Source organism: Anopheles stephensi, chromosome 2, assembly GCF_013141755.1.
Source record: "Anopheles stephensi strain Indian chromosome 2, UCI_ANSTEP_V1.0, whole genome shotgun sequence".
Classification (NCBI taxonomy): domain Eukaryota; kingdom Metazoa; phylum Arthropoda; class Insecta; order Diptera; family Culicidae; genus Anopheles; species Anopheles stephensi.
The window spans coordinates 4,529,366-4,555,967 of NC_050202.1; the positions used below are offsets into that span (position 1 = coordinate 4,529,366).

At 48.4% G+C, this 26,602-nt stretch overlaps 3 protein-coding genes across 6 annotated transcripts in view; all 3 read right to left on the reverse strand.

The window, feature by feature from the left end:
- Positions 1-2,993: 2,993 nt before the first annotated feature.
- Positions 2,994-8,029, reverse strand: LOC118508154 (death-inducer obliterator 1). Its single transcript, XM_036047691.1, has 6 exons — positions 7,897-8,029; positions 7,467-7,546; positions 5,741-7,378; positions 4,442-4,965; positions 4,223-4,366; positions 2,994-4,119 (listed from the first exon to the last, which is right to left on the reverse strand). The coding sequence occupies exons 1-6, from the start codon at positions 7,908-7,910 to the stop codon at positions 3,481-3,483; spliced, it is 3,039 nt and encodes a 1,012-aa protein (XP_035903584.1). The 5' UTR covers positions 7,911-8,029; the 3' UTR covers positions 2,994-3,480.
- Positions 8,030-8,322: 293 nt separating this feature from the next.
- On the reverse strand, positions 8,323-10,544 carry LOC118508156 (N-acetylglucosaminyl-phosphatidylinositol biosynthetic protein). Its single transcript, XM_036047696.1, has 6 exons — positions 10,359-10,544; positions 9,959-10,295; positions 9,761-9,878; positions 9,568-9,690; positions 8,844-9,483; positions 8,323-8,770 (listed from the first exon to the last, which is right to left on the reverse strand). The coding sequence occupies exons 1-6, from the start codon at positions 10,367-10,369 to the stop codon at positions 8,557-8,559; spliced, it is 1,443 nt and encodes a 480-aa protein (XP_035903589.1). The 5' UTR covers positions 10,370-10,544; the 3' UTR covers positions 8,323-8,556.
- A 200-nt stretch (positions 10,545-10,744) lies between these two features.
- The window catches only part of LOC118508155 (catenin delta-2), a 34,064-nt gene continuing 18,206 nt past the window's right edge, over positions 10,745-26,602 (reverse strand). For all 4 annotated transcript variants that reach the window (XM_036047692.1, XM_036047694.1, XM_036047693.1 and 1 more), the window contains 3 exons: positions 15,994-18,190; positions 15,097-15,918; positions 10,745-15,034 (listed from right to left, as the gene is read on the reverse strand). In XM_036047692.1, coding sequence (XP_035903585.1) covers positions 15,027-15,034; positions 15,097-15,918; positions 15,994-18,061 — 2,898 coding nt within the window. In that variant the 5' untranslated portion in view covers positions 18,062-18,190 and the 3' untranslated portion in view covers positions 10,745-15,026. The remainder of the gene's footprint in view (positions 15,035-15,096; positions 15,919-15,993; positions 18,191-26,602) is intronic.

Here is a 26,602-nt window from a genome sequence, read left to right on the forward strand (position 1 = left end):
CTTCGGTTGTGTCACTTGTCCTCGCCACGGACGGGTTGGTCCGTTGCGGGCGAGCTGTCAAAATGATGACAGCAAACGGATTTGTGCGTTCAAAAATAACCGTATTTTACGCACAATTAAAACAATTTCCCTGGCCTGAATTATGTTTAATTTGCCCTATTTTGTAATTATCCTAAGCCCAGCAAGATTCTTTCTTTAAATTCCATCTGGAACAAAATTTTAAAAACTACCTTCGAACGTTAATTTGATTTTGCTTCCCAGTGAAAAAACTACACTAATCGCACACGCTCCTGAAGTGACCGTTACAAGCGTTATTTTTTTTAAAGGCGAAGGTAACACGCAAAAAAGAGTTTGTTGTGGAGTGTTTAACACCGTGTCTTTTTGGGGATGTGGAAAACCCCTTTAGTGTTGTTAACACACTCTAGTCCAATAAACACTTCTATTAAAACTTAAATATATTTAACACTCGAGGTATGCAGGGCATGATTAGGCCAAGGATCTCTTTACATGGGACCCGTTTTGTGAGGCACCTGGCGGCTCCACAGGCATCTTTAAAAGTCCTTTTGAATACAGCTGCAATCTGTGCTTTTTTTGCCACCCGTGACACTCCAGCTGTTTCCCTGTTATTTATAATCCGCTATCGTTACAAGAAACATCGCCGGGTCACGATGCCGTGTTGTACCAACCAAGGTGTTCGGGGATAATTTATCCCAGCGCTTTTGTTCCTTGCTGGCTTTCCTTCCAGGACTATCACTATCATGATTCAATAGCGATGTCAGATCGACAGAATCCCACGGACACTAGAAACACACGCGCTCTATAGTCTCTTATGCTTCGATGTAAGTACTCCCGGAAGAGTCTGCTCCGGACATCCCATAGCGCAAATCATTAGAATGTTACATTTGCTTTTTATTTTTAGTACAGCATTATTTCTTTCAAAACTAATACTCTTATCAGTCAGCACACGCAGGATGGGTTTTGTTAAGAAATCTTTTGCAAAAACGAAAGGTTTTTGTTTTTATTTTTACTCCTGTTGATGTTGATGGCGAGAATGATTTTTTTCGCTTCTTTTGCTTTGCTGCTTGTTGCGTTGTTCAAACTCTCCGGCTTAAGGAGCTTGTTTCGAATGAAAGTGGTGCGGTTTTGTCCCGCATCCCGTGGGAAATGGTGGGGTGGGAAAGCAATGATAGAGCTAGAGACCCTGTCTGCAGCATTTACCGTACGGGACCTCTGCCAGGAGGCAGCAGAACACAGAGTGTTACCTTCCGGCGGATATTTAAGCCCCCCCAAAATTTCGAAAATATAAAAGTAAATTAAAATTCAAACAATTGGCATGTAGGCAGGAGGAGACATACGATAAGGATAAGAGAGCTTTTCCCAATGGACCGCGGCTAGATAAACTAATACAAAAGTCAATACGATCATCTGTCTACTGTCCCTCTATCGCCCACCGCTGATGGGAGCTGATGAACGTTAATAAATCGGTAGTAGAACTTGCACGCGAACGATAGGAATGTGGATATGAGATTTTGAGACGCATCTTTTAGCAACTTTGTACTAGTCTACGACAGCCTGTTTTTGCTGCCAGTATTTGCATTGCATTTGCTTTAAGTTCTTGGGCGTGTTTAGTGCTACTTAATACTTCTATATAAATGCGGACCGAAAAGCCGTTGTGGACAGCCTGCAATCCGCCGAGAGAAAGAGAGCGCGCGTGACTGAGATAGATATAGAGGGGTGTAGCAGTAGGAGATGAATACACATTATCACAAGTATTGGCGTACACGTTTACGTTGGTGGCAGCGAGCCGAGCCTTTCCCTGTTCAGAGACTAATCGCTACACGCGCTCCTTGCGCTGCTTTGTACTGTACTGCTTATCGCATTCTGGGTTCTGCTGCTTCGTTCTATCTTCCTACTGCAGCGGTAGGTGTTTATGGCAAAACTGAAGGCTCAACGATCGCTCAATTCTGACATATATGACTAATGAGCATATTGAATGTACTAACACTACTACTACTACTACTACCACCGTCACTGTCAGTTACGTTCATCGTACACTAGAACGCGAACGCTTCGCTTCCGAAGCGATCCTAACCTTAGTGCTAGAGTTCCAAAAACGAACGAATACTACAAGAACGAAACGGATTCCTCCCGGTGTTTGGGCGGAAGATAAAAGAACAAAAAAGAAAAAAAGAATGATAACACCTACTTAACAAGAAGGCAACGGGTATTTACACGGTTTTTGTTGTTTTTTGGTTTTAGTATTAGGCTACGGCTTTCTCACACGAGATATTTTGAGTGAACAGCTTTCCATACTTTTATTTTATTGGTTAATCTTAAACGGTAAAGTGTTACCGGGCTAGCGGGCGCTAAGCCGATTGCCCCCCCGGTTATTGGTTGTAGTGCTTGCTAGAGGTTTTGTCGTTGTTGCCGACAGTTACAGTTTTAAAATAGAGGGTTAAAAAAGGCGAGCGACTACTACTCCTTTTTGCTCACACAATCTAGGAGGCAACGATATACGGATGGGGAGGATAAAAGGGAACATATTACAGCTATTTTTTTTTTTTGTTTCCTCAATTCGTCCGATTGATTTGCTTTGTTGTTCTACGGGTATACTCAAGCACGCTGCTAGTGGTAGTAATGTATTGCAATCCATGAATTATTCATTCGCTTGTGTTTGTCAAGAAAGGGGTGTTTGGTTTGGTTAAGCAGCGTTTGCTGCGTTCGTTAGGCTGCCGAATGAAGCCTTAATAGGTGTACCTAAATAGAAAAACAACAAAACAAAAACGAGCCTTTTCGAGCCTAAAACTGTACACACGTACATGAAGACACACCGTGCGGTTCCCCCACAGCGGGTAGGAACCCGGTCAAATTGTGGGTGATTTTTTAAGATAAAAGAAGCGTTGATCATAGTCCGATAATGTAAAATGTGCCGGTAGCAAAACAAACATCGATCAGCCTGTCTGTGTACTTGCGGGTCTCACAAAGAGAGAGAGTGAGATACGGAAAACAGTTTAATATACAACGTTCGATAATCCACCGTCTGGGTGCACGGGGGTTGGCCCTTCTATCATCCCAACATGGGGGAAGGATGCTTGCAACTAAGCACAATGATATAAGATAAAAGTTTAAAAATAAATCCACCTAACAAATGTATCGCCCAGCCTGAAGGATATCCGCGGCTGTGGGGATGATGCGCGTACGCGTGTACGCTCTTAACCAATAAAGACTAAAATCGATGGGCGATGTTGGGCCACATGCAATAGGTTAGCCAACAGTTTAAAAAAGAAACCTTTTGTCCTTTTTTCGAACGAATCGAATCCTTCCAAATGCTCCCCCCATGGATGAATAAATGGGGCGTTCAAATACACACATACACACACACAGAGAGAGATACTACAATAACTGCGTGCTACACACACTGCTAGATAGTGGCGGTGTGTGTAGCCTGGTGGCAGAAGCTGAGGGTGAGGATAGAAACGGTTAATTATCCTTGACTAACCTCTGAATTTTACGCTTGTCGGCTTCATTCACACCGATCCGTTTGTCCAGCCGATCGAAGATGCGAGCCTTTCGGCTGTTGCTGCTGCTGCTGCTGCTGCTGGTGGCGACCGTTGTTTGATGTAGTCCCCCTGACTCCCTCTTCTCGGTAGTTGGCTGCTTCATCACTACGATCCTTCGGCTGCTCGCTGGCACAGTCACGCCTGCTCCTCCTACTGATTTACCCTTCCCGGCTGCTACTGCTGCTGACGTCTGTCCATCGGCAGCTTTCGCCGACGACGAGGTCGTAACCAGGGCCGTACCACTCGTGGTCGAAACCTGACCACTGCTGGTCGTCACTCGCGACGGCTTCGAGGGCATCGGCTCCGGGGTCGGTTCGCGGAGCAGCAACTCTTCGAGCAGATCTAGCTCGATCGCCTCCGAGTTAAGCTCACTGTTGTGAGCTCGCTGCCGATCGCTGCTGCCATCGCTCGAGTGAGGCTCGTTGTCGAGCCGCGTACCATGCTCGACGGGATCGGTTTTGATCGGTTCCGATGGTTTCTTTTTGAGCGTGATGATTTTCTTTTCCGTCACGACCAACGGCGTCAGCTTGGGTGGAGTGTTTTCCTGAGGTTTTTGCTCCTGGCAGAAGGAAAGGTAATACAAATAATTTAGGACGGGCTATCAACAGGAGAGGCGTTGCTGCAAAACAGGGGATCGGTTCGCCGAATCGAATTACACTTACGTTTGATCGTGATTTAAGCTTTTCCTCGGCCGCCCGCTTCCGGCGCATCTCCTTTTCGCGCAACATTTTTTCGCGTGTGGCCTTCTGCTTCTCTATTTCCATCCGGTAAGCTCTAGTTTCCGGATCCTCATCGTCGTCGTTACGCTGTGTGGGAGGAAAGATAGAAATGTTGAACACACTGAGCAATTCTTTACCATATGCCCGGGACAGGAAACTTACGTCGTAATGTCCTCGGTTGTTTTCACCGTAATCGCTGCTCTTCCGCCGCTTCGGGAATCGGTTGTCGTCGTCCCGGTCGCGGCTAGCGTTCCGACTCCGCCCAAAGTTCCTCCGCCCGGCCCGTCCAAAATCGCGATCCCGGCTGCCGCCACGGTGATGCCGCCGCGGCGAGTATTCCCGCTCGCGGTCCCGTTCCCGTGACCGTGGCCGCATCTCACGCTCCCGCTCCCTCGAGCGATCCCGCGATCGACCACGCAAAGGCTCCCGGTCCCGATCCCGCTCACGTTCCCGGTGTTCCCGGTCACGTTCGCGCGATCGGGCACGGTCACGGTCTCGTTCGCGGTCACGGTCCCGTTCCCGTTCGCGCGACGGTGAACGCTCGTGTCGGCGCTTTTCCACCTCGATGCGATTTTTGTTGATAAACTCTTCCTGCTGGCGCAACAGCTCCGCATCGCTAACCTGCCGGGCACTAACGCCGGCCACAAATTGCTGCGAGCTAAGGGCCGCATCGCGCATTAGCTGATCTGCAAGGTTCCAATGGTGTGGCGAAACCATTTAAACAATGGGGAAGGTGGAATTAAAAATTTATCATTCGCGAACCGCCTAACAAGCTTTTGAACAGCTCCGATAGCTAGTAGACCCTTTGCTGAGCTTAGTAGTTGGTGAGAGAAACAAGCTAGCCACATACTATTACGACTCACTGTACTTGTTTTATTTATGTTTGCCCCAATAGCAGAAAAGGACGAGAAACCAAAAGCAAATTCAAAGCAACCTAGTATCACAGTAACACATACACACAGACATAGTAGCAGCGTGGACAGTGTCATGGTAACGGGAACCATTTTTATAAACCATTCAATTCAACTATCCTTGCGTACAATAACAACTGAGCAAAAGGGGTGACAACAAGCGATGTACAAAAAACATAAATACCATTTCCCTCCCTACCAGGTAAGCATCAGGGCTTTAGAAACAATAATAAATATAATACAACTTAATGAATAAATCTTAACAACTAGAAAAGGAATACATTCAATGTACAATACACTAAGATACATAATATACACATACATTAATAATCTTCGACATGTGTCAATTGGTCGCAAAATTTACAATCACTTCTTGTTTCGTTTCGTGTGGTTTCGATTTTCGATAACTTCATGATTTGAAAGTCCGAAAATATTCTTAGCGACTGGTCCCTAGCCAAAAACCAAACGTTAGTTTTGTCAAACGTGCGCCATGTGGTAGGATGTGTTAAAGCTCTATACATAGTGGTATGCGTAAAGTGGATATACTCACGCTTAACGGCTTCGACGCCACCTTTAAAATTAGGATTAATCAGCACTTTCTGTGGAAAGCCAGCAACGACGGGTGCGGCGGCTGGGGCTGGGGACGGTTGGATGGAGTTGGTGCTGGTAGCTACACCACCCGCTCCACCTGCACCACTTCCTCCCCCTACCGTCATCGGGTCAAACGTTCCGGAGAGGAGGGATTGGGGCTGTAGTGACGCTACTGCTGCTCCCGCCGCACCTGCTCCACCAGGATTGCCGATCTGTCCGCCTTGCTGTCCGCTCTGTGATACGGGTGGTCCGAACGGTCCTTTCACTGGCCCCGTAGGGCCACCATTGGGCGGACCGACTGAGCGAAACATTTGCGGTCCATTTGCATTTCCCATCGGACGAATGAGACGCGGTGGCATATGGCGTACCATTTCGTACGGATGCCCACGACCGGGAAAGCCACGCATCGGTGGCATCGGTGGTCCGCCACTGCCCGGCGGTCCACCGCCTTGCATTAACACGCCCGGATGCATACCGGGTGGCAGTGGGCCGGGTGGGAAATTCATACGACCCATACCGCCCCGGAACTGGTTCATCATGTCCGGACCGAAGCCGGGCCTTAGTGGATAGCGCTGTCGGTTACCACCCGGCCGGAAGTCCATCCGTGCGCCAGGATGCATCGGTCCAAAGTTGTTCGGCCGATGGGGACCGAGTATGTTGGGCGCAACCATGCCGGAATGTTGCATGAGCTGTTGCGGAGGTAGCAAAGGATGCTTCATACCCGGTAGCCGGGGTCGATTACCGGCCAAACCGGGTGGACCGCCGTGGTGCTGTGGTTGCTGTTGATGGTGAAGTCCGTGCATCGGAGGATGTCGCGTGTCGTTTTTGGTTTCATTTTTCCACCCACGCTTTTCACTTATCTCGTCCGTATCGTACGCACCGTCGTGCTCCTCGTTGGGATTGCTGTACAGATACAGCACTTCTTCGGACGATGTCGTGTCACACTGTTCGCTGGCAGTCGTTTTCTCTGACTGCCGTGCGCTGCTATTGCTGGACATCGTGGACGTCGTTTCGGCAAGTGTTTGCGCCGAAGAGCTGTACTCCACCGAGGAGGCCACCGTCGAGCCATCGTCGAGCGCCGATGAGGATGTCGAGCGTAGCGATTCCTTCGATTCGCTGGCCACAACATCATGACCCGGATGCGGTTCACGAGCTGCACCGTTTTCGGTTGTAGTAGGCGACGTTGTTTCGACACTCACTTCGGACCGTGGCTTGCTTTGATCCGCACTACCACCACTGTGTTCCCTTGGGCGGGATGTATCGATATGCGGCTCAGCGTCGTTCACTGGCGCGCACGCACTCTTCTCACAACCGTCGGCTTCGTGTGTCGCACTGTCACTTTCACCGCACTCGTTCTGCGATTCATTTGCCAATCCCAACGTTCTACTGCCACTGCTGTTGCTGCTGCTGCTGCTGCTGGGTGGTGCACTTTGTATCGCCGGACTGTCATCATGCTTGCGCACTACATCCTCTGCCGCTGGTGCAGCTGCCACCGGCGCCGGTTCACTTTCCTTCGACGCTAACTCCTTCGTAACCCAATCGTCCGTTTCCTCCAGCAAGAAGTCTTCATCGGGTTGGTCGAGTTTGATGCCATTCTCTGTAGAAACCGAAAAAAACGCATACAAGCGTGCACATTAGTGAAGGATGGAAGAAAATCGATTGCACATCACCGGGGTGCCACTTACCGTCGTCGGATAGGAGCAGTTCGTCCTCATTAAGAATGGCTGGATCATCGTTGCCCAAATCGAAGTTAAGCGAGTCGTCACTAGGAAGAGCGAACGTGGGGAAAAACGGAAACAGCGTAAGTAATTTATTCCACTCGTCCTGTCCGGTAGGACCTCCCAACTATTGCCCAATATCAGCAACGACGCATCCTGCGGCGGACCGACCCCCAGCCACCACGAACACATGTACAAAACCCACAAGAAGGGGTGGGAGAGTCACTTTTACTAAACGATTTTAAGATCCCTTCCCATGCACAGAACTTTACTAATGTACCACCCACAGAAGGCCCAACAATAGCAGGTGCGTCGAAAAGGTTCGTTTAACAGAAAATCAACGCGTAAGCTTTGCTAAAAGTAATTTAATTTGGGGAAAGAAATCGCTTCAACTTACTTCGTCTCGGACATCTTTATGGGCTATTTTGACAGCTGCTGTCAGTGCGGGCATCAAGCCAAAAGCCAGTCTTGAAAGCGGCCAGGTCGTGACAGCATCGCGCTTTCATCGAGTCGCCATATTGAACCGGCGATTGGTTGATCGATTCTCAATGTCGACTGCATGGTAGATCGAGCTCTTGCAGTTCAAATTGCCCGTGTAGCACGGCGTTTCGCTAAATAAAATTATTTTGGTGCAGTTAGAGCATGGTACAATATTATTTCGCGGTTTACTTTCCGGACATATTAAAAGAAGATATCCTACCGTTTCCAGCGAGGTCGTTGCTCTGCCCGCTACCTTCCACGCCAGCATTCCGTTGAGTGATACCCGATTTAGAATAACGAGAAGACATGTTGCGGTATGGGGTAATTTATAAGACTGATAGAGTAATATCAATAACTGTAATGTAAATTTATTACTTAACTAACAGCAAAATAGTCTCATAAAATTGGCTATCTTTGTTGCTACCGTAATACAAAATTGAAAGGGATAGGGCGGCAGAGTGTCTTTACCGAAAAGGAAATACTCAGTTCTCATCGTTGCAAAGTTGTGCGAACAGCGAACACATACACAAACAAGCGCAGCCCTTTATTCGTCCACCGAGCAAAGGGCTGCCTGCCGTCAGGAGAATTTTTCCCGCTTCCGTCGTACCGTCGTGCCGGTTAGCCCAACCGTGTCCGACGATCGTTGTCGGTCGTAATCGGGGCTAAGGAAGGGATTTTCCGCTACGCACACGTCTATGTGCTGTCGCGGGACGAACCAATCGAGAAAGCGAAGTATAAGATGGCACATGGAAATGACTAATACGAATGGCCAGACGCCACTCTTAAGACAGCTGTTAAGAAAAAAAGAAAACAAGAAGACATTAGTGACGATCCGATCCGCGTGCCATAAAGATTATGTCTTACTTTTTCATCATTAATTCTAGCGTGGCCGGTGCTTCGCATAGCGCCGTCCGGTACACCTTTTCCGTCCGCTCGGTTACATTGTTCCAGTTGTACAGGTTGGCCACGATTTGATTGCGCTCGAATGCACACAGCCCCGTGTACGAGGTTCGGGAAGGTGTCGGCACGAGTCCATCGATCGATCCGTTCGTATAGCGACTGCTGGTGATCTGTTTCTTTTCCACCTCACGCCGGATAGCTTCTCGCAGTCCACGGTAAACCGATTCGACGGTCGGTTCGGTAAGGATCATCAGACTCGTGGGAAGTACTTCGGGAATGCCCCCGACTTTGGTCGATACGACCTGCAAACCACAGGCGGCCGCTTCCACTATAGCCATACAGTAAGCTTCCGTTAGGGAGGTGTTCAGGAAAATGTGTCCCTGCACCAGCACGTCACGCACCTTCGCGTGCTCCAATGCCCCGAGCATTACCACCCGGTCCTGCATGTTGTTGCGTTCGCGGATTTCTTCCAGCAGGGCGCGTTTCGGTCCATCACCACCGATGATAAAGTGTACGTTCGGTAAATGCTTTAGCTTCGGCAATATTCCGGCCAGCAGATCCACTCCTTTTCGATACACCAGGCGCGATACGACGACAACATTGACTATGAGGGATGATGGCGGGAAGAAAAGGTTGGAAATCGTGCTCAGTTTAAAGCCGCACAAAAAAACAAGGTTGTGTGCCTTACTTGTTTCATCGTCGTTCGGTCGACGGCACGGGTTCGGTGTGAAGTAAGCCGTATCGACCGCGTTCGGTATCACGGACACCTTATCCTGGTGCACTTTCGCCCTCAGAACCGTGTTTTCTTTACCTGCAATGAGGAACAGTGTATTAGAAAGCCCGGCAGCGACATAAACTGGAACTGGCTGGAGCTCTCTTACCCGTATGAGATACACATATGCAGTGGTTACAGTTGGCGAGTGAAATTTCCAAGAACTTGTTCGTAACCACCGCAGACAAGTCGGCGAACCCAAACAAACTGTGATCCGTGAACACTGACTGTAGCAAAACAAGAGTACGGAAATCGAGTGGGTTTTAGAGCGATTTGGAGCATCTCAAACGGATGTCAGATTAGCTACCCTTAGTCCAAGCAGCTTCGCCACATTCATCGTTTCGTGGGCTAGCGTACTGAACGCGGAATGGCCGTGCACGATATCTATCTGCTCCCGGAGCAGTATGTACCGCAGCAGTGGAATGTTGCAGATCATCGTCGGAAGCACCACCTGATTGTAGAACACCCGGATGGGAATGTAGTACACCTTCAGCCCGTTCGTCAAGTACCGGACGCCTTTCCGGTCTCCGTACGAGTGCGTGACGACGATTACTTTGTGACCGCGGGCAAGCAAACATTGCGATAGGTTAAATATGTGCTCCTCAACTCCACCCATGTTTGGGTAAAAGAAGTCCGATGCCATGCTGGAATGTGAAAGGGAAACATTATAAAAATACGTTCGACACGCGGGCGAGCGGATCGCTTACCATATTCTCATCGTTTTCCCATGAACGTTGTTTGTTTACCGGCAAAAGGTTCCCGAGCAAATCTGAGCCACCACCTTACCTACGGGTGGTTTATTTTTGGCAAAATGTTTGTTTCCGTTCAGTGACAGCCTTACAACAAGCCACGGTGACATTCGTTCGTCGCCATGGTGACAGTACTTCATCGACTTTTTGGTCTGCAATCGATGAGCTTTGTGTTAGTGTGCTATAAATCCTGCACCGCTATTCTTTCAATAGCAATGTTAGCATTTTGCTATTTACTTTTAGCAATTCGACTTACCTCGCTGTTTTGTGTTGATCAAAACCTGGTACTCTAGGTGATAGTATTAGTCGGCGGTGAATTATAAACGAACCCATCCCAGCAGCCGTTTTATTTGAATATCAATAATTTATTTTTATTGCATTTTCAAAAAAAAAGACTCATTTTCCTTGTATGCTTATACTCATTGTGGTTTAAAATATACCTTGCTTTGTTGTTGTTGTGTGTGTGTGTTTTTACTTGCAGCAGGAGTAGTTAATCCTTCCCTTTTTCTTTCAGTTTTTAGCAAATGGACACCTTTCCCTTCTTCCATTGCTGTAATAAGTTTACCTTTCTGTTCCTTCTTAATCGAGTGTGTCCTTCCCAATATCTCGATCACACACACAGACACAGACACACACACACTTATCACCTTGAAAGATTAGCAGTAGCTGCTCTTTCACATGCAATAAGCGTGTGTGTGTGTTTGTGTGTTAGTATGCGTATTTCCTCTGATTCTCCTCCCCCTATTTAATATCCTTTTTGCGCGTCGTCACTTATAGAACGCAACCGAAAATACACTTCATAATTAAAATAGATGCAATGTTATGGTTGGAATACGACGAACATAATATAAAATAAAAACAGATTTTACGCATAACAGTACACAGTATAAACGTACGTCGGTAATTACACTTCGCTACTAATTATCACCCATTCTATCCAACGGAACGAAAAAAAAACAGGTGTCTCGGTCCAAATCAGCAGTTGAGATAATAATTAAGTATTTTGTATGTATATATATGTATAGATGGAATTTGCAATAATTCAGCTACAATATGGTTGTTTTTACACAAACACACACACACACGCACCTTCCTTCTTACCGACCGTCATCCAATTACCCTGTCATGTGCCAAGTGTTGTAAACCGCTCTCACTCCTCTCGCTGCTCCTTCATCACTGCGCTCTTCCTTCTTCTGTCTTTTGTCATATTCTTCTAGTTTGTTTACTTTTTCTTCTTGTTTTCCATTTTAATCTCTTAGTACTTGTGTTCCATTTTGCTCACTTTGCGTTACAACAACCAATTGCGCACTGTGCTTTCCTTACCATGGGTTTTAAACTAAAAAATACACACGATTTAGACAGTAGGAAAAACAAGGCTTCCATCTCTACTGCGCTGCACTGCTTCTTCCTGCTTGTATGGCATCATATTCCATGCTCTTCCTCCGTGCATCATCATCTCTCTCACACACACACACACGCACGATCGGTTTCCGGTCAGGGGGACACTAGGCTATGCTTAGTAGCGGGTTTAGCTGCATTCATTCTTGTGTGAGTGTGTGTGTTTGTATATTTTTATATCGATAAAATTGACCGTAAAATCGTGTTGTTAATGTTTAACGTATATGCTGCTCCTTTTTTCTTCTCTCGGAATGTCACGCACACACACACATACGATTCCTTCATCCCTTACGATCGAATCGTATCAAGGATTATCTTGTGAGGATTTGAGCGCATACCGTTTTTGCTGGGTGTCTTTTCTTCTCCAACTTGCCCACTTTCTTTTTTTCTGCTTCTTTTTCTCCTTTGTGTGTGTGTGTGTGTTATTTGTATAATTACTCCTAATCTAACATTTGTTCTACTGTCGTTCCTTCGGTCTTATGTGTGTGTGTGTGTTTTTGTTAATGCATTTGTTGTTGTTTTTGACTTATGTATTCTCTCCCATATTTTGTTCCTCTTCTTCTTCCCTTTTCGTTTCGCAGATATAGTTTAAGTGTATTTTACGTTGTCCTAGTCAATATATTTTGTTTCACAGCGTGTGGGGGGGGCTATTGTGGAATATCCATGCATGAGCGCTATTTTAGTTAAGAGAGTTCCCGCGATTTTCCCGCGATTATACGCCTTATGTAGTTGGAGTTTTTCATCATCATTTCCTTGCTTCTTCGCTGCACGCACACACACACGCACGCACGCTTGTATGAGTTTTGTATGTTTGCTTTTCGTTATATCAATATTCTACATTCAGATTCGATTCAATTTGAAGGGGAGCGAGAAGAAATCGTTCGAAGAAATTGTTCATTTCCATTTGCATTTGTCTGTTAGTGCTTACGCCTTTACTTACTTTGTATCGTCGGCCTGTCTTACTACGTTTGCATTCGTATCTTCGTGTGTTTTGTGATTGGGTGAGTGATTTTTATAAGCCCAAGATGCGCGCGTAATGATGTATGTGAATGGGTGGGAAAACAGAACCAAATGCACCTATACACTCAAAATCGTACGAACCGAAAATAGTACAAGAGTGTCCTTTTCGCGTATCAAATATGCGTGTGTGTTTGTGTGTTGCTGCTGCTGATAACTGTCGAGATGTGGAGAGTGGATGGCATCATAGCATGCCTTTTCCGTTATTAAGTCCTATTGGCTGAATTTGTTTGTATATATGAGCTACTAGATTTATCCTACGGTGTGTGTGTTACTGTTTTTGTTTACCCTTTCACACACGATAGTATTAGTACAGTTCCAAATATTCCATTACTTACTGTTGTTGCAAATATATGTATGCGCGTGTGTGTGTGTTTATATTTATACTTTTGAGCTAGTAGTGTGTGGTTTTTCCTTGGTTTCGTACTAATTTCGAGCGAGGATGTACTTCGTATCCATATATGGTGCATTACCTACACACACACAGAGAGACATGTACACGTAGATCTCAACATTTCGGGGCCTGTACATGGCGGGTAAACAAATAAGTTAAGGAAAAGCAACTAAAAACAAAAATTCTTCATGGTCGGGGCGCCATGCCCGAGCGCGCTTGTTTGCTTCCAGATGCGTCCACATGCTTAAAACAATCAAAAACATGTGGGACACACACACGCGACCTGCGGAAATCAGGTCGTCTGTATTCTGTCGAAGTGCAAAAATGCCTATAATAAGTGGTTGTGGTAGTGGTGGTAGTCGTAGGTGAGTGTGTGAGTTCTAGTTTTACTTGGAATGCGTGCATTTTCTTTTTCATTTTGTAGCAATTCTTTGCGCTTTAACGGATTCAACGGATTCAATTTATACGTTTCACGCGCACAGCATAACAGCATTAATGATAAGTATGTCTTCGTTACATTGATCCCCGCCGTTTGTGTTACGCCGTTAAATGACTTGTTTGAATGATTATTTTTGTAAATGTTTCTCGTGTCCATGTTTTAATACGATATTTAGTCCTTCTGGCGATTGCATGCATGAGTGGGTGAGTGTGTGTGAGGGGGGGGGGGGGATGGGGGTTCGTTTTCATGTGCCTTAATGTATGAGAGATCCGAAAAAATCGACACTACTACCGACTGCCGGTTTCTGGGCTGGGCTCTTTTTTTTAAACTGAGTAAATGTGCATTAAAAACATAGCCCAATGCACAATAATGCATCCAGGTTGTTTAAGTTCCATTATTATGTTCCATTTTTCCTATGCGCTTTTGCTGCCTGCGATGGCCGGAACAAACAGAGATGAAATCAACACGAAACTTCTACCAGCGCAAAGAGAAAATTTGCAATTTCAATTTCAAACATTCCGAAGCATGTTTGGTGGCTGGATATATTCAATGCAATATCGCGAAACGAGTTCAGAAGTAAGATAACGAGCACCATTTAACGACACGGCATTGGTGGCAGGCAATAGAGCCTAAACAATTACGATTAGCAGCATACCATTCCCACAATCCCAACAATAACGACACAGAACGAGAACTGTCAGAGCAAACCAGGTCAAGGAAGAGATGTCAACACACACGCTACAGATTCTATCCCTTTTTCTTCTTTTGCTGTACACTACTACCTTCTTAGTTGTGACTGTGTCTCTAAAGGCTACCTATACTAGTTAGTAGTGGTGGTGTGTGAGTGTTGTTTGTGTGACAAATGGATGTCAGCTATACTTTGAGGTTAATAATGCATGAGGAAATATTCGAACAGGAGTGTGTCTTACTGTGCTTTTGTGTCGGTCACGAGAGAGAGAGTGAGAGAGATAGAAAGAGAGAGAGAGAGAAAGAGATTTTGGAAGCCAGTGCAATATGAACGAAAAACCATATTTCTACTATCCATCCTCTGGCCTCTAGTGTTCTCCCCCTCGATGGCGGAAGTCGAGAAAAGCAAGGCTTGCTGCTTGGTGTAGTTTTCTGGTTGCATGTATGCACACACACGCACACAGGCGTTGCTTCTTACTGCTGCTCCTACGACGAACTCCTTTTTCGGTGGCATCCTCCCGTCACCTTAGTATGTCTTTCTCGCTTTCTCTCAAACGGCTAAACGTAGTCCACGCAATCACGTGGAGAGAGGTTACGATTAGGTGGCATGAGTGACTCCTTCCCTTCAAAATGCGGATACCTTTCGCACACTAGCGGGCTATCAGTACTCGATGTCTGATAGCATGTTCATTCATCTTCCTGCGTAGGGGGAAGTTCGGGATTAGTTTATACAGTTTCCACCCTGTCCACAGTTCGCTTACCCATCTTGATGGTGCCATCCCCCGGAGGTAAAGACATGGCCTGGCCACCATTGTTCGCCGACGACGACGATCCCTGCTGGCGTTTCATGGTGCGATCCTCGTACCTGGTACCGCTCTGCGATGCCATCGGACGGTTGAGGGTGTTGTTGGGGGAGTTGGGCGAGTTGTCACTGTAGCTGCCGCCGGCCCCACCATTGCTGCTGTTCAGGTTCCGCGACGCTATCGTTTTCGTCACAAAGTCCTGCTCCTTCCAGCCGTGCTTCTTGTACACGTCGCGCAAATCCTGATGCTGCCACATCGTAAACAGTAGCTGGCTGGCAAACTTGAGCACGCGCGGCGTATACTTCGACTTTTGCCGCGACATGTTCATCAGCCGCTCGACGCCGCCCGCGTCCAGCAGCGAACGGGCAAACTCCGCATTCTTCTTGATCACCTCGTTCAGCGTGGCCAGCACCGCGGCTATCGTGTCGTCGGACGTGCCCTGGTCGCACTGCGGATTGCCCGACGGGAGCTTCTGCACCAGATCGCGCATCGCGTACTTGCCGATCAGCTCCTTGTTTCTTTGGTCGATTGCTAGGTTGCGTAGGGCCGTCGCCACCGCGCACACCACCCGGTCCACCTCCATGCGCAGCAGCTCGACCAGTATCGGCAGTCCCTTCTCCTTGCGCACCGTCGCCCGGATCTCTATGCTCGGCTGCCAGTAGCAGGCGGCCAGATTTTGCAGCGCCCCGGCGGCCGCCTCGAGCGTTTCCGGGTTCGAACAGCTCTGCAGTAAGGCAAGATAAGAATGTACAACGTCCGGCTGCCACAGCTGTTCGGCTCCTGTAAAAGCGGAAGGAAAAGTGTTACTTGCAAGCGCACTACCGTCTGAGCACCGTTCGATTGCAGGACACTTACCTTTATAGTGAGCAGTGTTTTTGTACGCCATCCGTGCCGGATCACCGTTCGCGCTCGCGTGGTCCTTATCCGCTGCGGCCTCCTGCTGTCGTGCGGCGGCCGCCGCCGCCTGCTGTTCCTTCTTCTTTTTACTCGCCCCGAAGCAGCCCAGATTTTCACCTTTGGAAGATGCGGCGCTCGCCACAATGCCACCACCACCGCCGCTACCACTGTGCGATCCGCCGCTCACGCCACCGTCCGAACCGTGATGGGGGATCGGGTTTTTGTCGTAGTTCGGATCCTCCACCTCCTGACACCGGTACGAAAGGTTGCGCAGAATGCACACACAGTTCTCCACGATCTTGTTGCCAATGTTGGACTTCTCGATCGCTATCCTGATAACGTACAGCAGCGAATCCACCAGCCCTTCGCACTCGCGCAGCTTTTTCCTCGCGTACTCGCCCGCCGAGCTCACGTTCCGCAGTATGCCGGACGCGTTGCGGAACACCGTGCTCCAGCACGTCTCGCCCGGATTGGTCGGGTCCCAGCCGGAATGAGGAATTATAATGTACGACACGATCACCACAACCGCGTCGTCGATAATGAAGCGCTTCAGATCCTCGCAGGACGACATGTTCCAGATGATGCCCGTCACCAGCTCCTTGATGTCGGACTCCGCCGTCCGGCGCAGCAGATGGATCAGCGCCTGGATACCACCGGCCGCATTAATTGCACGTTTGTTCTCGTCGTTCTGCCGCCCGTACGACAGATTCCGCAGCGCGCCGCACGCATTCCGAAAGACGTCGGTGTTCTCGTGCCCGAGCAGCTTCACCAGCGGCGGAATGCCACCGAGCGTGCGCGTCCGCTGCTTGTTCGGGTCGTCCATATAGCACAGATGCTGCAGATACGCCGCCGCATTCGCTTTGATTGCGTTGTTCGGATGGCTGAGGAATCCGATCACCTCGGTCAGGTTCGGGTCGCGCCACTTCATCTGCCGCTGCTCGTCCATGTCTACCACCCCGCCGCTACCGTCCGGCATGCCACCGCCACCACCGTTCGAGGGGCCACTCACCCCGGGCCGGTTGTTACCGCCCGGCGATGTGATTATGTGCTGTAAAAACACGTGATTATGTATCTGCAGGTTCGAGAGCTGCTGGTGCAGATCCTCATCCCCGTCGTAGTAGCACGACCCATCCGGGGCGACAGTGCCCACCACACCACCACCTCCGGCGGCTCGCTGCTGGGCGGTGGCCGCTTCGTACGCTAGCTGTTGCTTCGTGGCGTACGTCGGCTCTCCAACCCCACCGTTCGGGTCCATGTGGGAGCTGATGGTGCCGTACGGTGGCGTCGACACGTACCCGTACACCATGGCCGACGGATTGTCCGGATAGAGCCGATCGACCGGACCGCCCTGCGATGGTGCGATCACGTATTCGCCCATCTCGTCGTACTGTCCCTGCAGGTAGCCGCCCGGCCCACCCATCAGGTTCGCCGACGGATTGCCCATCTGCGGCACGCTCATCGGCATCGGAATGGAGGATTCACTGTTTTCGCTCGACGTGTGCGGCGTGTTCGAACGGTCGTTCATCTGATACTCGCCCAGGTACGACTGTGCGTGGCCCGGATGGTGGGCCGCCTGCCCGAGATCATATCCAGCGTCCGTGTACTGCGCGTAATGCTCGTAATCCTGATAGTGGCCCTGACCACCGACGCCCCCTCCACCGCCCCCTACCATCGCGCCGGGAACGCCGGGCCCACCGGCGCCACCGCCGCCGCCGCCGCCCATGACCTTTGCACCGGGCGGAAGGTGCGACTGAACGGGCGGACCGCCCACCATCTGTTCCGGTTGGTCCATGTGGTTGAAGTTCAAGTACTGCGTCCGGGTCGTGTACATACCCATCGGCATCGACACGTAGTCGATCGGTTGTCCGTCGGTTCCCATATCTAGAGGCATTGCTACATAGTCGAACGGTTGTCCAGCATCCGGTCCCAACTGCTTCACCTCGCGGACGACCTTGGTGATGGTCGTGATTTGCTGTGTCGTTGCCTGGTTGTGTGCTCGAGCAATTAGATCATCCTCACTATGCATTGATGGTGGTTATAGTCGTTTTGCTGTTGTTCAACCACGCCAGTTTTGAAAGTATTTTCGTTGCCCGTCGTCGTCGTCGTCTATGCGATCGCTACCGATGCGATCGGGTGAGTCTTTATCACTGGGAAGCTGCACGAGAGAAGGGCAAAGACAAATATTTAATATATTATCATAAGCAACGAATTGGACAACGTCATGCGAAAGGTACAGGAGAACCACGTCCGTAAAGTATTTTTGCGTATAAAAGACTCATGATTAAACCGTGCTACACTCAACCCTGTAAAGAAAAAATCTAGCGCCCGTGAACTATATCCATCGCAGCAGGCGCTAAAGTAAAGCATAATTTTCACACTATTTAAGCTCACTCGACTCCCTCTATCCGGGGGTATGTTCGCTCCCAGTGAACAATTTTTAATTACACCCATAAAATGCCACCTTTATTTAACGGAACAACCATAAGCATCGTATTTCGGCATCGGAGCACCAAACCATACAAGTACCTATAACGCCAATTGTCTACTCCCTTTTTATCCTTGCCCCTATATTTTCACACACACACACACACATACTATTGCTGATCCTGTGTGGATGTGGAGCAGGATGGTGTCATAAGAAGGAAAATGAAAAACGGGGCGGCAAAAAAGCGTCACACACTCAGACAAATATTTGCCTATGACGACGATGACGACGCCGACGCGCCCGGTACATTCGAAACGGCCGCGGTGCATGCCTGCACTCATTATCCAAGCTTTCATTTAGCGCTAATTACATGCTATCCATCGTTACACACACACACGAGAGTTGGGGATTGAGAAGGAGAAGATGGATCCTTCCATCTCTAGCGTCTATCAGGAATCCCAAATGTGACAGTCGCGTCCTTGTGACGTGTTATGTACGACGGAGCGGATTAGCAGTACGGACGATCCATCGGTCGGATGTATGGTACTCGTCGTACAACAAATGCCTCTCTCGCACTCCATGTTTCCATGTTCCGCTTGTACGTGCTCTACCGATAGGGCAAACCTGCACCAGACGCCCGGGTGCCTGCGATAGGGAAGAGGGAAACAAAAAACGGCAAAAACCGGACCCATCATCATGTCGGTGATGCCCTCCGAGTGTCAAGTGCGATTGTGTTCCTCGTGTGGTGGTGGAAACGACGTCGTCGTTACTTTACGCCCCAGCAGAAGGGCAGGTTGAAACGATTCCCTATCGCATGTGCGGCGTGTGCTGTGTCTCTTCCCTCTTCCATTGCCGTGCGTCCTGTCGGCCGTGTTTTTCTCCATCTCCCTGTTGACATTCTTTCCTGTCACAGCCGATGATGCTGACTCACCGGCGTTTTTCGTTTTTCGACCTTTTTCCTCCGTTCTTACTTTCTGCTGCATCAAAAACTACACACTGCAGTTGGTGCAGGGACGCTAGATAAAGGCACAGGAGAGGGGGGGGGGGGGGGGGGTGCCATATCATCCAGCAAGTCTTCGAGACCGGCGCGTCCTCCGAGGTAGGGGATTCGTTCTTATCTTAGCACCGACATACAACAACAAAAAAAACCGTTGCACGTCGCCATACTGTCGGGAGGTAATGTCGCTTCGTCCCTCTCGTACGAGATTCGTGCGTCATAAGAAGTGGGACTTGCACCTTGTGGGAGGAAGCTGAATCCCGTCGTCAGGATGTGGTTCGTCGCGTCTTCCTGCACAGTGAGACACGTTACAGAAGCTTCCCATCACCCAACCCATTAGGCGAGCGTAAATTTTGCACCACAACTTTGCTGCCCCAACCACGGTAACCGAAGGACCCTTTTTTTTACGTCAGGATGTAAATATAGGTATGGAGAGCAGCTTGAGCAGAGGAAGAAAGCAACGAAAGGAAGAAGCGGCTGCGCGGCTTCTTCAAATGCCTTGAATTCATACTAATTTCGCAACATTGAGTTGAGAGGAAAACAAAACAGATGACGCGAGCGGGACAGGAGTTTGCGTACGTACGTACGTACGTGTAGCCTTTCACCGAAATTAGAGCCTTATTTTCTTCCGTCCATTGACGGCAGCACGGCAAGTGGTGCAAAGATTGATGCTGTACACATGTAGTAGCTCGCACGTTTTTCAAGTCGCTTCAAGTGCAGCTCTACCCGAGAACTTCAGGTGGAAAGTTTAATTAAGTGAGTGTATTGTTGGATGCCGGGTTTTAGCGGTGGTCACGGGAAAGGGGTGGAAATTATTTTCGCCGATTTTACGAATACGAAAATATGCTTCAAGGACTAGCACGAATGGCTGGAAAACAGAATTAACTGAACAGTGTTGAAAAGTGTGATTATTTTATGAAATGTTTCATATTCAACTTTGGATATCCAGATCGTCAGAACTCTTCCAAGGAGCTTAGTTAGGCGAAGCAAGAAGTTTCAGATTTTGTAAGCTCCCATATTCGTGTGGGACTATAAAAGAGCTATAATGTCCCGTCAAAAAGAGGCGATAATTTAAAGTTTGCTTCTGCAGAATGTAGGCAAGCACCCGGAAGCGTTGTAAAATTTGACATTCGGATAGCTTGAGTGTGTTACTGCATTTTTTCGAAACAAAAACAACAATGCTTGGTTCGTCTTGGAATGGAAACTCGATTTAAAAGCACAAAGTTTGGTGAAGCTCACGAGAAGAATTTGCGCCGTGGTTTGCCTTTACGATGGTTTGCAGTCAGCCACTTCAAACGCGTACACCATCGATAACAGAGTGGTTTTGGGGTTGGTGTCTCGGCTCGCCTCCGACTCGTAGTTCCAATCCATCCATCCATTCTACAAACTATTGCTGTGGGCACTTGAACATTTCTTGGGAAATTCTTCTCACCATATCACCGCCGAGCCGTGGGAGGCAGTGAAAAAGCAATTAGAACAGATATTCATTACGAAGAACTTTCGCCAATGTGGGTGCGTGCTCTGGCAGCGAGGCGAACGAGTTCGTCTACATCAAAACTATCACTTATTGAAGCCACACTTGAGCGCTGGGGGAAAGGCGGCGGAAACCCATAGCTTCGGCCCTTCCCCGGAACAATGAAAAGTTTCAATCCGCGCCAGAGCTACCACTAGAGCGGTTCAATTGTGGATGCGGTAGGATTAGACACTGGAGGATGTGTATGTACACGACGACCGAAACTAATCCTTCAATCGGAATACAATCACACACACACACACACACACACATGGCACGCATTCATGTACGGCGGGGTCCAATTAGAAACTAATTCGTGCTATAATTAAATAGTTGCCAGGGTTATGAAATGTTGTGGTTTATTACTCTTTCATCTCAATGTGTGTGTGTGTGTGTCCAACTCACTGCACCACAACGCCCTCAACTATTGTGGCAAGCCGTCGTCTCGGGCAGGAGCACTCTCGAGATTCGATCGATTTTGTAATGCATTTCACACCGACAGCGGAGCATATTTCTCAACTGTCCCGCCGGAGCGGAGCAATATTTTAATTACTAGCGTTTCTGCTGCTGCTCCAGCCTGGCGAGTGACATCAACACAAAGCCATCCACAAACTATCTTCGGAGTGTGCCGAACTTTAGCAAAACCTATTACCATAGATCAATTGACGGAATGGACTCGGTGGGCTGGACACTGTGGGGAATACTTCGAACTGCAAACTTTTCCCAGCATCCACCAGGTGGTGCGCGCATTGACTTACCGGCAAATCGGTACCGGCCCATTAGTAGGAAGTGGCAGTCCGATACCCATTCCGAGCAAACTCGCCCAATACTGCACCGCTCTAAACAACATCCAATTATAAGTTTAATTCACTTTCATTTTGAGCGGTGTGTGTGTGTGTGTGTTGCAACTGTTAAACGGATTTGCCTTTTCTGCCGCACCGAAACCATTTGTGCATTTCCCTAAATTTCATCACACGCGCGTTGAGCAAAAGTAATAATTTATCATCAAGCTGCTGCTTTATACCGCGGCATGCATACAATCAGTCGAAGCCCCGATGCGCTTTATCGAATTTCCGTCTGTGCTGCACCAGAGTGGCTGAAATCAATTATTCAACCAGAAATCGCTCAAACGGAACATCATAAATGCAGCAAAGCGAGGAAGAGCAAGCACCCACCACCACGTGGAAAATGCGTTTGGCGGTATTTGTCAGCGCGCGGAGGACACACCAGCACACACACACACACACACACACACAAATGCCTTTCCCTTTTTTTCTCTGGCCTGTCATCCGATGGCCGATTTTGTCCCGATGCTCTTGACGCGGCGAAAATCCGCGGACGTTCTATGTGAAGGGTGTGGAGTGGTAGGGGGGATCGCGCGCTTGATGATTTATGACTTGAGCAGAAATATAAAACCCATTGCTTACTGCTGCACTTCCGGAATGGAGAATAACTACAATACAGCACAACACTCTGCAAACAGAAAAACCAACCAGCCAGATTTATGACAAAGATTCGCTTTCATCGGATATAACCAACGCGTGCTTCCGTGCGTGTGCCTGTCAAACTTCAAACACCGGTGAATACGCAACTAATACATACAGCTGATTGGGTTGATTCAGTCAAAATCTGTATCGGTGCTTCTTCACCGGAAGCACACTTCGACTGCAATAAAACGCACAAAACCGTGAAAATAAACGACGATCAAAATCGAGGCTGAAGCACACAAAAGATATGTGCAAGGTCGATGGGCACCGGGGAGGGGGGGGATCGGTTTGACCATCGCTCAGTATGGTCACCCACCCATCGGTTTGTGGCTAGTGAAGGACGCGGTAGGTCTCCACCCTAATAGTTCCACGTAGTATTTGGCTTTGAGTGATTGATTTCTCTCAAAATCGAGGTTCAAGCTGAATCAATTCTACTAGTAAAAAGCTCCATTTTTAATCAAGCTTTTAGGTCACGAAATATTCCCGATTAAGTCAGACAACTTTGCTCCAGTTTCTCCACGAGGGTAGTATTGTCAATCAAGTTGTTTGGCCCCCTTCAAGGTCTCAAGGCTCACCAGGCAGTATTGTATCTTGTGGAATTCCTAACCATCATCCAAATTCTAATCGACCAAACCTTTTACTGATGTGCACACAGGTCCCATGTAGAATTCGTAGTGTATGGATTCCAATTATCTTGTACGTTTGCAGTTCATAGTCCAGATCTTTTTGACAAGGGGTCTTATCCCTCATCCAGACCGCCTCCTCGTACGCAGAGTTGACTACTTTGCTACGGGTAAAAGCAAGTCACAGAAAGCCAGAAATGGTAGACCGGGACCTCTCGGGGTTGTAGTGCCAAGGATGAAGAAGAAGACTTATCCCTCAATATTCCTTACTCGTGCTCGTAAGCATTTTTGGATCGACCAGAACGCTGGACATCGATCAATCCTCATGCATCAATCTACTGATATCAAGTTCTCAATCTTAGTACAGCCTTTGAAACCTTTTGGTTCCAAATCTGAGACAACAAGACCCTCCTCCCCGAAGTACTTGGAGAACTCCAGGCGGCGCGTGCTCGGTTCTGTGCTAAACTCTTCAAGAATTGTAAGCAACTAGACAGCTGTTTAGCTCAAAGCCGATCGAGCCTTCTACAAATATGTCTCTTCAAAGCCCCTCAATTAAACAACTATTTATAACACTATCTCTTCATTTTAGTCAAATTTACGGTACTATTCGCAGAACGTGCCCGCGTAACGAGTCTTGACGTATACCGCAAACAGTTTGCCAAACAGATAAGGATGTACACGCGCAACTCTCTGCAACACCATTTAACTGTCTACTTTATCTTCCAACCGTGACTTCAATCGACACAGTAACGCAGAATGTGTTGTGGCTGCTCCCCACCGGGCAAAAAAGCTCTTTTGGTGGTATAGCTCCAAAATAAAAAAGCGGTTTCTGAAGGGTCACCACAAACACACATTGCTTCTGGACATTGAATGTCGTCCAGAGAACCCAAAGCCGGATGAAGACCGATCTCTAGAGCAGGGCAATACACACAAATTGCACTCCAGGGTAGCTTATGGAGAAACACAGCCGGCCAACTCCCAACCAAGAAAAGGGTTGGTAAGAAACGGCGCGACACACTTTATGTGCTACAGTTATGCTTGCCCCGTGACCGCGTCTCGTCTTTGGGCAGGCCCCTACCCTGGCTCTCTCGCGGAGTCGTTGCCTGTTGTTGACACTGCGGCGTCGTAAATTGACCTTTCCCGCGTGTCACTGCGTTTGGGTGTTTGGGAGTGCGTGCATGAGTGGGGCTTTATTTGCAAACCACGCGAAACCGTTGACACTTCTGCTGCTGCCGCCGCCTTCTTGCTTCGTCCCCCCCCTTTTCCCGTCGTCGACAAGCCCTTGGGGAAATATTCGCGGTTTTATGGCGGACCGCGTCAGTTTCGAAGCTGCTGTATTTTATTTTCCAACCACCCGAATTGCTCCCAGCGCGGCTTTTTGTGGGGATCGGCGGTTTGCATGTGTGGTTAGTAACAAGGGCCGAATTTGAGAGACACACTCACACAATAACCCATTGGGGACCACAGGGGGGGTCTCGTCGTCTTGTCCCCAGTAGGTCGTAATGCGAGCAAAAAGGCATTTTCCTTCCTTTTTTCTCTCTCTCTCTCTCCACCCCCCGCTGTTATTTCAACGGTCAAGAGATTTTCCTACACGCGATGTCGTTCGGTACGCTGCGTGCGGCGCGGAATGATTACGGACAAAATTGAAAATAAAGTTTCGGTGCGTGCTTGGAGCCGCTCACGTGGAAACTTTTGCCTTCTCCCAGCAGCAGCACAGTACGTCCCCCCCCCCCCCCTCACCCATTATAGTTAAGACCTCGAGATGGCGTCGACCCAACCACACTGAGAGTGAGGAAGCAATATTCGTTGTTCTGTTTCTTGGTGAAACTGCGATGATGATGAACGCGCAGCAGACATCAAAACCAGCAGAAGGCAACTTTGTTGTTGCAGCGAAGGAACAGTGCAGCCAAAGGGCGCGCGCCCGTGTGTGTGTGTGCTTTAAAACAATCGCGCTCCCTGGAAAAACTCACCCCGGGCGGAATACTCCAGGCTCCGGGGCCACAGCTGGTAACAGCGAATGCTGGGGCGAAGGAAAAACTACTACCGTGCGGATCAAATCCATTGTACGTGACCGGTTGGCTCGCTGGCTGGCTGCTGTTCTGATGAATGTGTCGCCTTCGACTTTCACCGGCAGCAACAAAGTTAAACTTCGATCTGATTCAGTTATTGCAGTGTGTTTTATTTGTGCATAATATTTACTGCAAGCTCTCATTTTTTCCCGATACAATTTGCGTGGACTAGAAAGTGACACTGGGAAAGCTCAAATTGAAACATAACGGACGGGAAAATCCCAGACACTCTCTATATTCAATTAGAACTGATTTTTAGTACTTTGTACTAAAGAAAACTAAACAAAAATCCCATAGGAACAGAGGAATGCTTAGTAGCTGTTAGAACTTTAGTATTTTGTACAAAAACTTTACCAGAATTTACTTCACGGAGAAGGCACGTTATTGGCATATCTAAAATGAATTTTAAATTACCTCGAATCCTTCAACCTGTCTCAGAATTAAATTTGCAACGATTACTTCACCGAACGATGTCATATTCTAGCTGCTGCTCAAGACGGCCCCCGCTTCAGCAAACAGCATCTCCCAATAGGCGGCGTCACCAGCCACAACTCAACGGACCAACGAACACATCCACACAGCTTCCACACTTCCGGTGGAGGTGCTTGACTGACGCTTAAACCTGGGTGTCTTATTGAAAAATTTGATTCCCACCGCTAAGGGTGGCCCTGGCCGTAAAATGCGCAGGAACACATTGTGGAATTGTGTTGGCAAAGTTTATCTGAATTTCATTTCCGTCGCCACGTCAAGGTGTGTGCGCTTGACTCTTGGGTTGGCGGTGTCCACAGCAAAAAAAAAAAAAAGGGAAGGAAGACACGGCGACGAACATCACACCATAACGGCCGGCGTTTTCTAGCACCAAAGGTGGTGTCCGCCTTGTCCGACCAACAGCGGGAGGTGATTTGCTGCGGAATATTGATCCTAATACGAACGTGCCGAAACGGAAGTAACTGTGTAGCTCGTCGCAGGGGGAAAGGTTCCTCCTCGTTGTGGCGAAGGTGGTCCAATACGGTGAGTATTTGCATAGATATAAGCAAACGACACTTCCATACGCCGTTCAGAAGACAGTGGTAGACAGCAGCGACTTGTTGCAGCGACATTGTACACGATATGCACACACACACACTGGCAAGCGGCGGCACAGGAGAATAAAAGACAATTTAAATTTTCATCCTCAACAAACGCGCGCTCTGGATAGGTGTGGGAAGCCCGCCCGACCCACCAAACTACCAGCAACTGGAGCAAACTATTAAATGTATTATTTTTTATACCAACATCCGTTAGACGAAGATCGCTTTCTGGAGACTGCAGGGCAAGGATCTCTCGTACAAAGCTCCTTGCTGAACGGCGGTTTGAAACTGTGCCACAAAACAATAACAATCGGAAAGCACTGGGAGTGACATCTGCCATAAATTATAGCATCTTGCAATACGAACCAAGCCTCCTGCCGCTT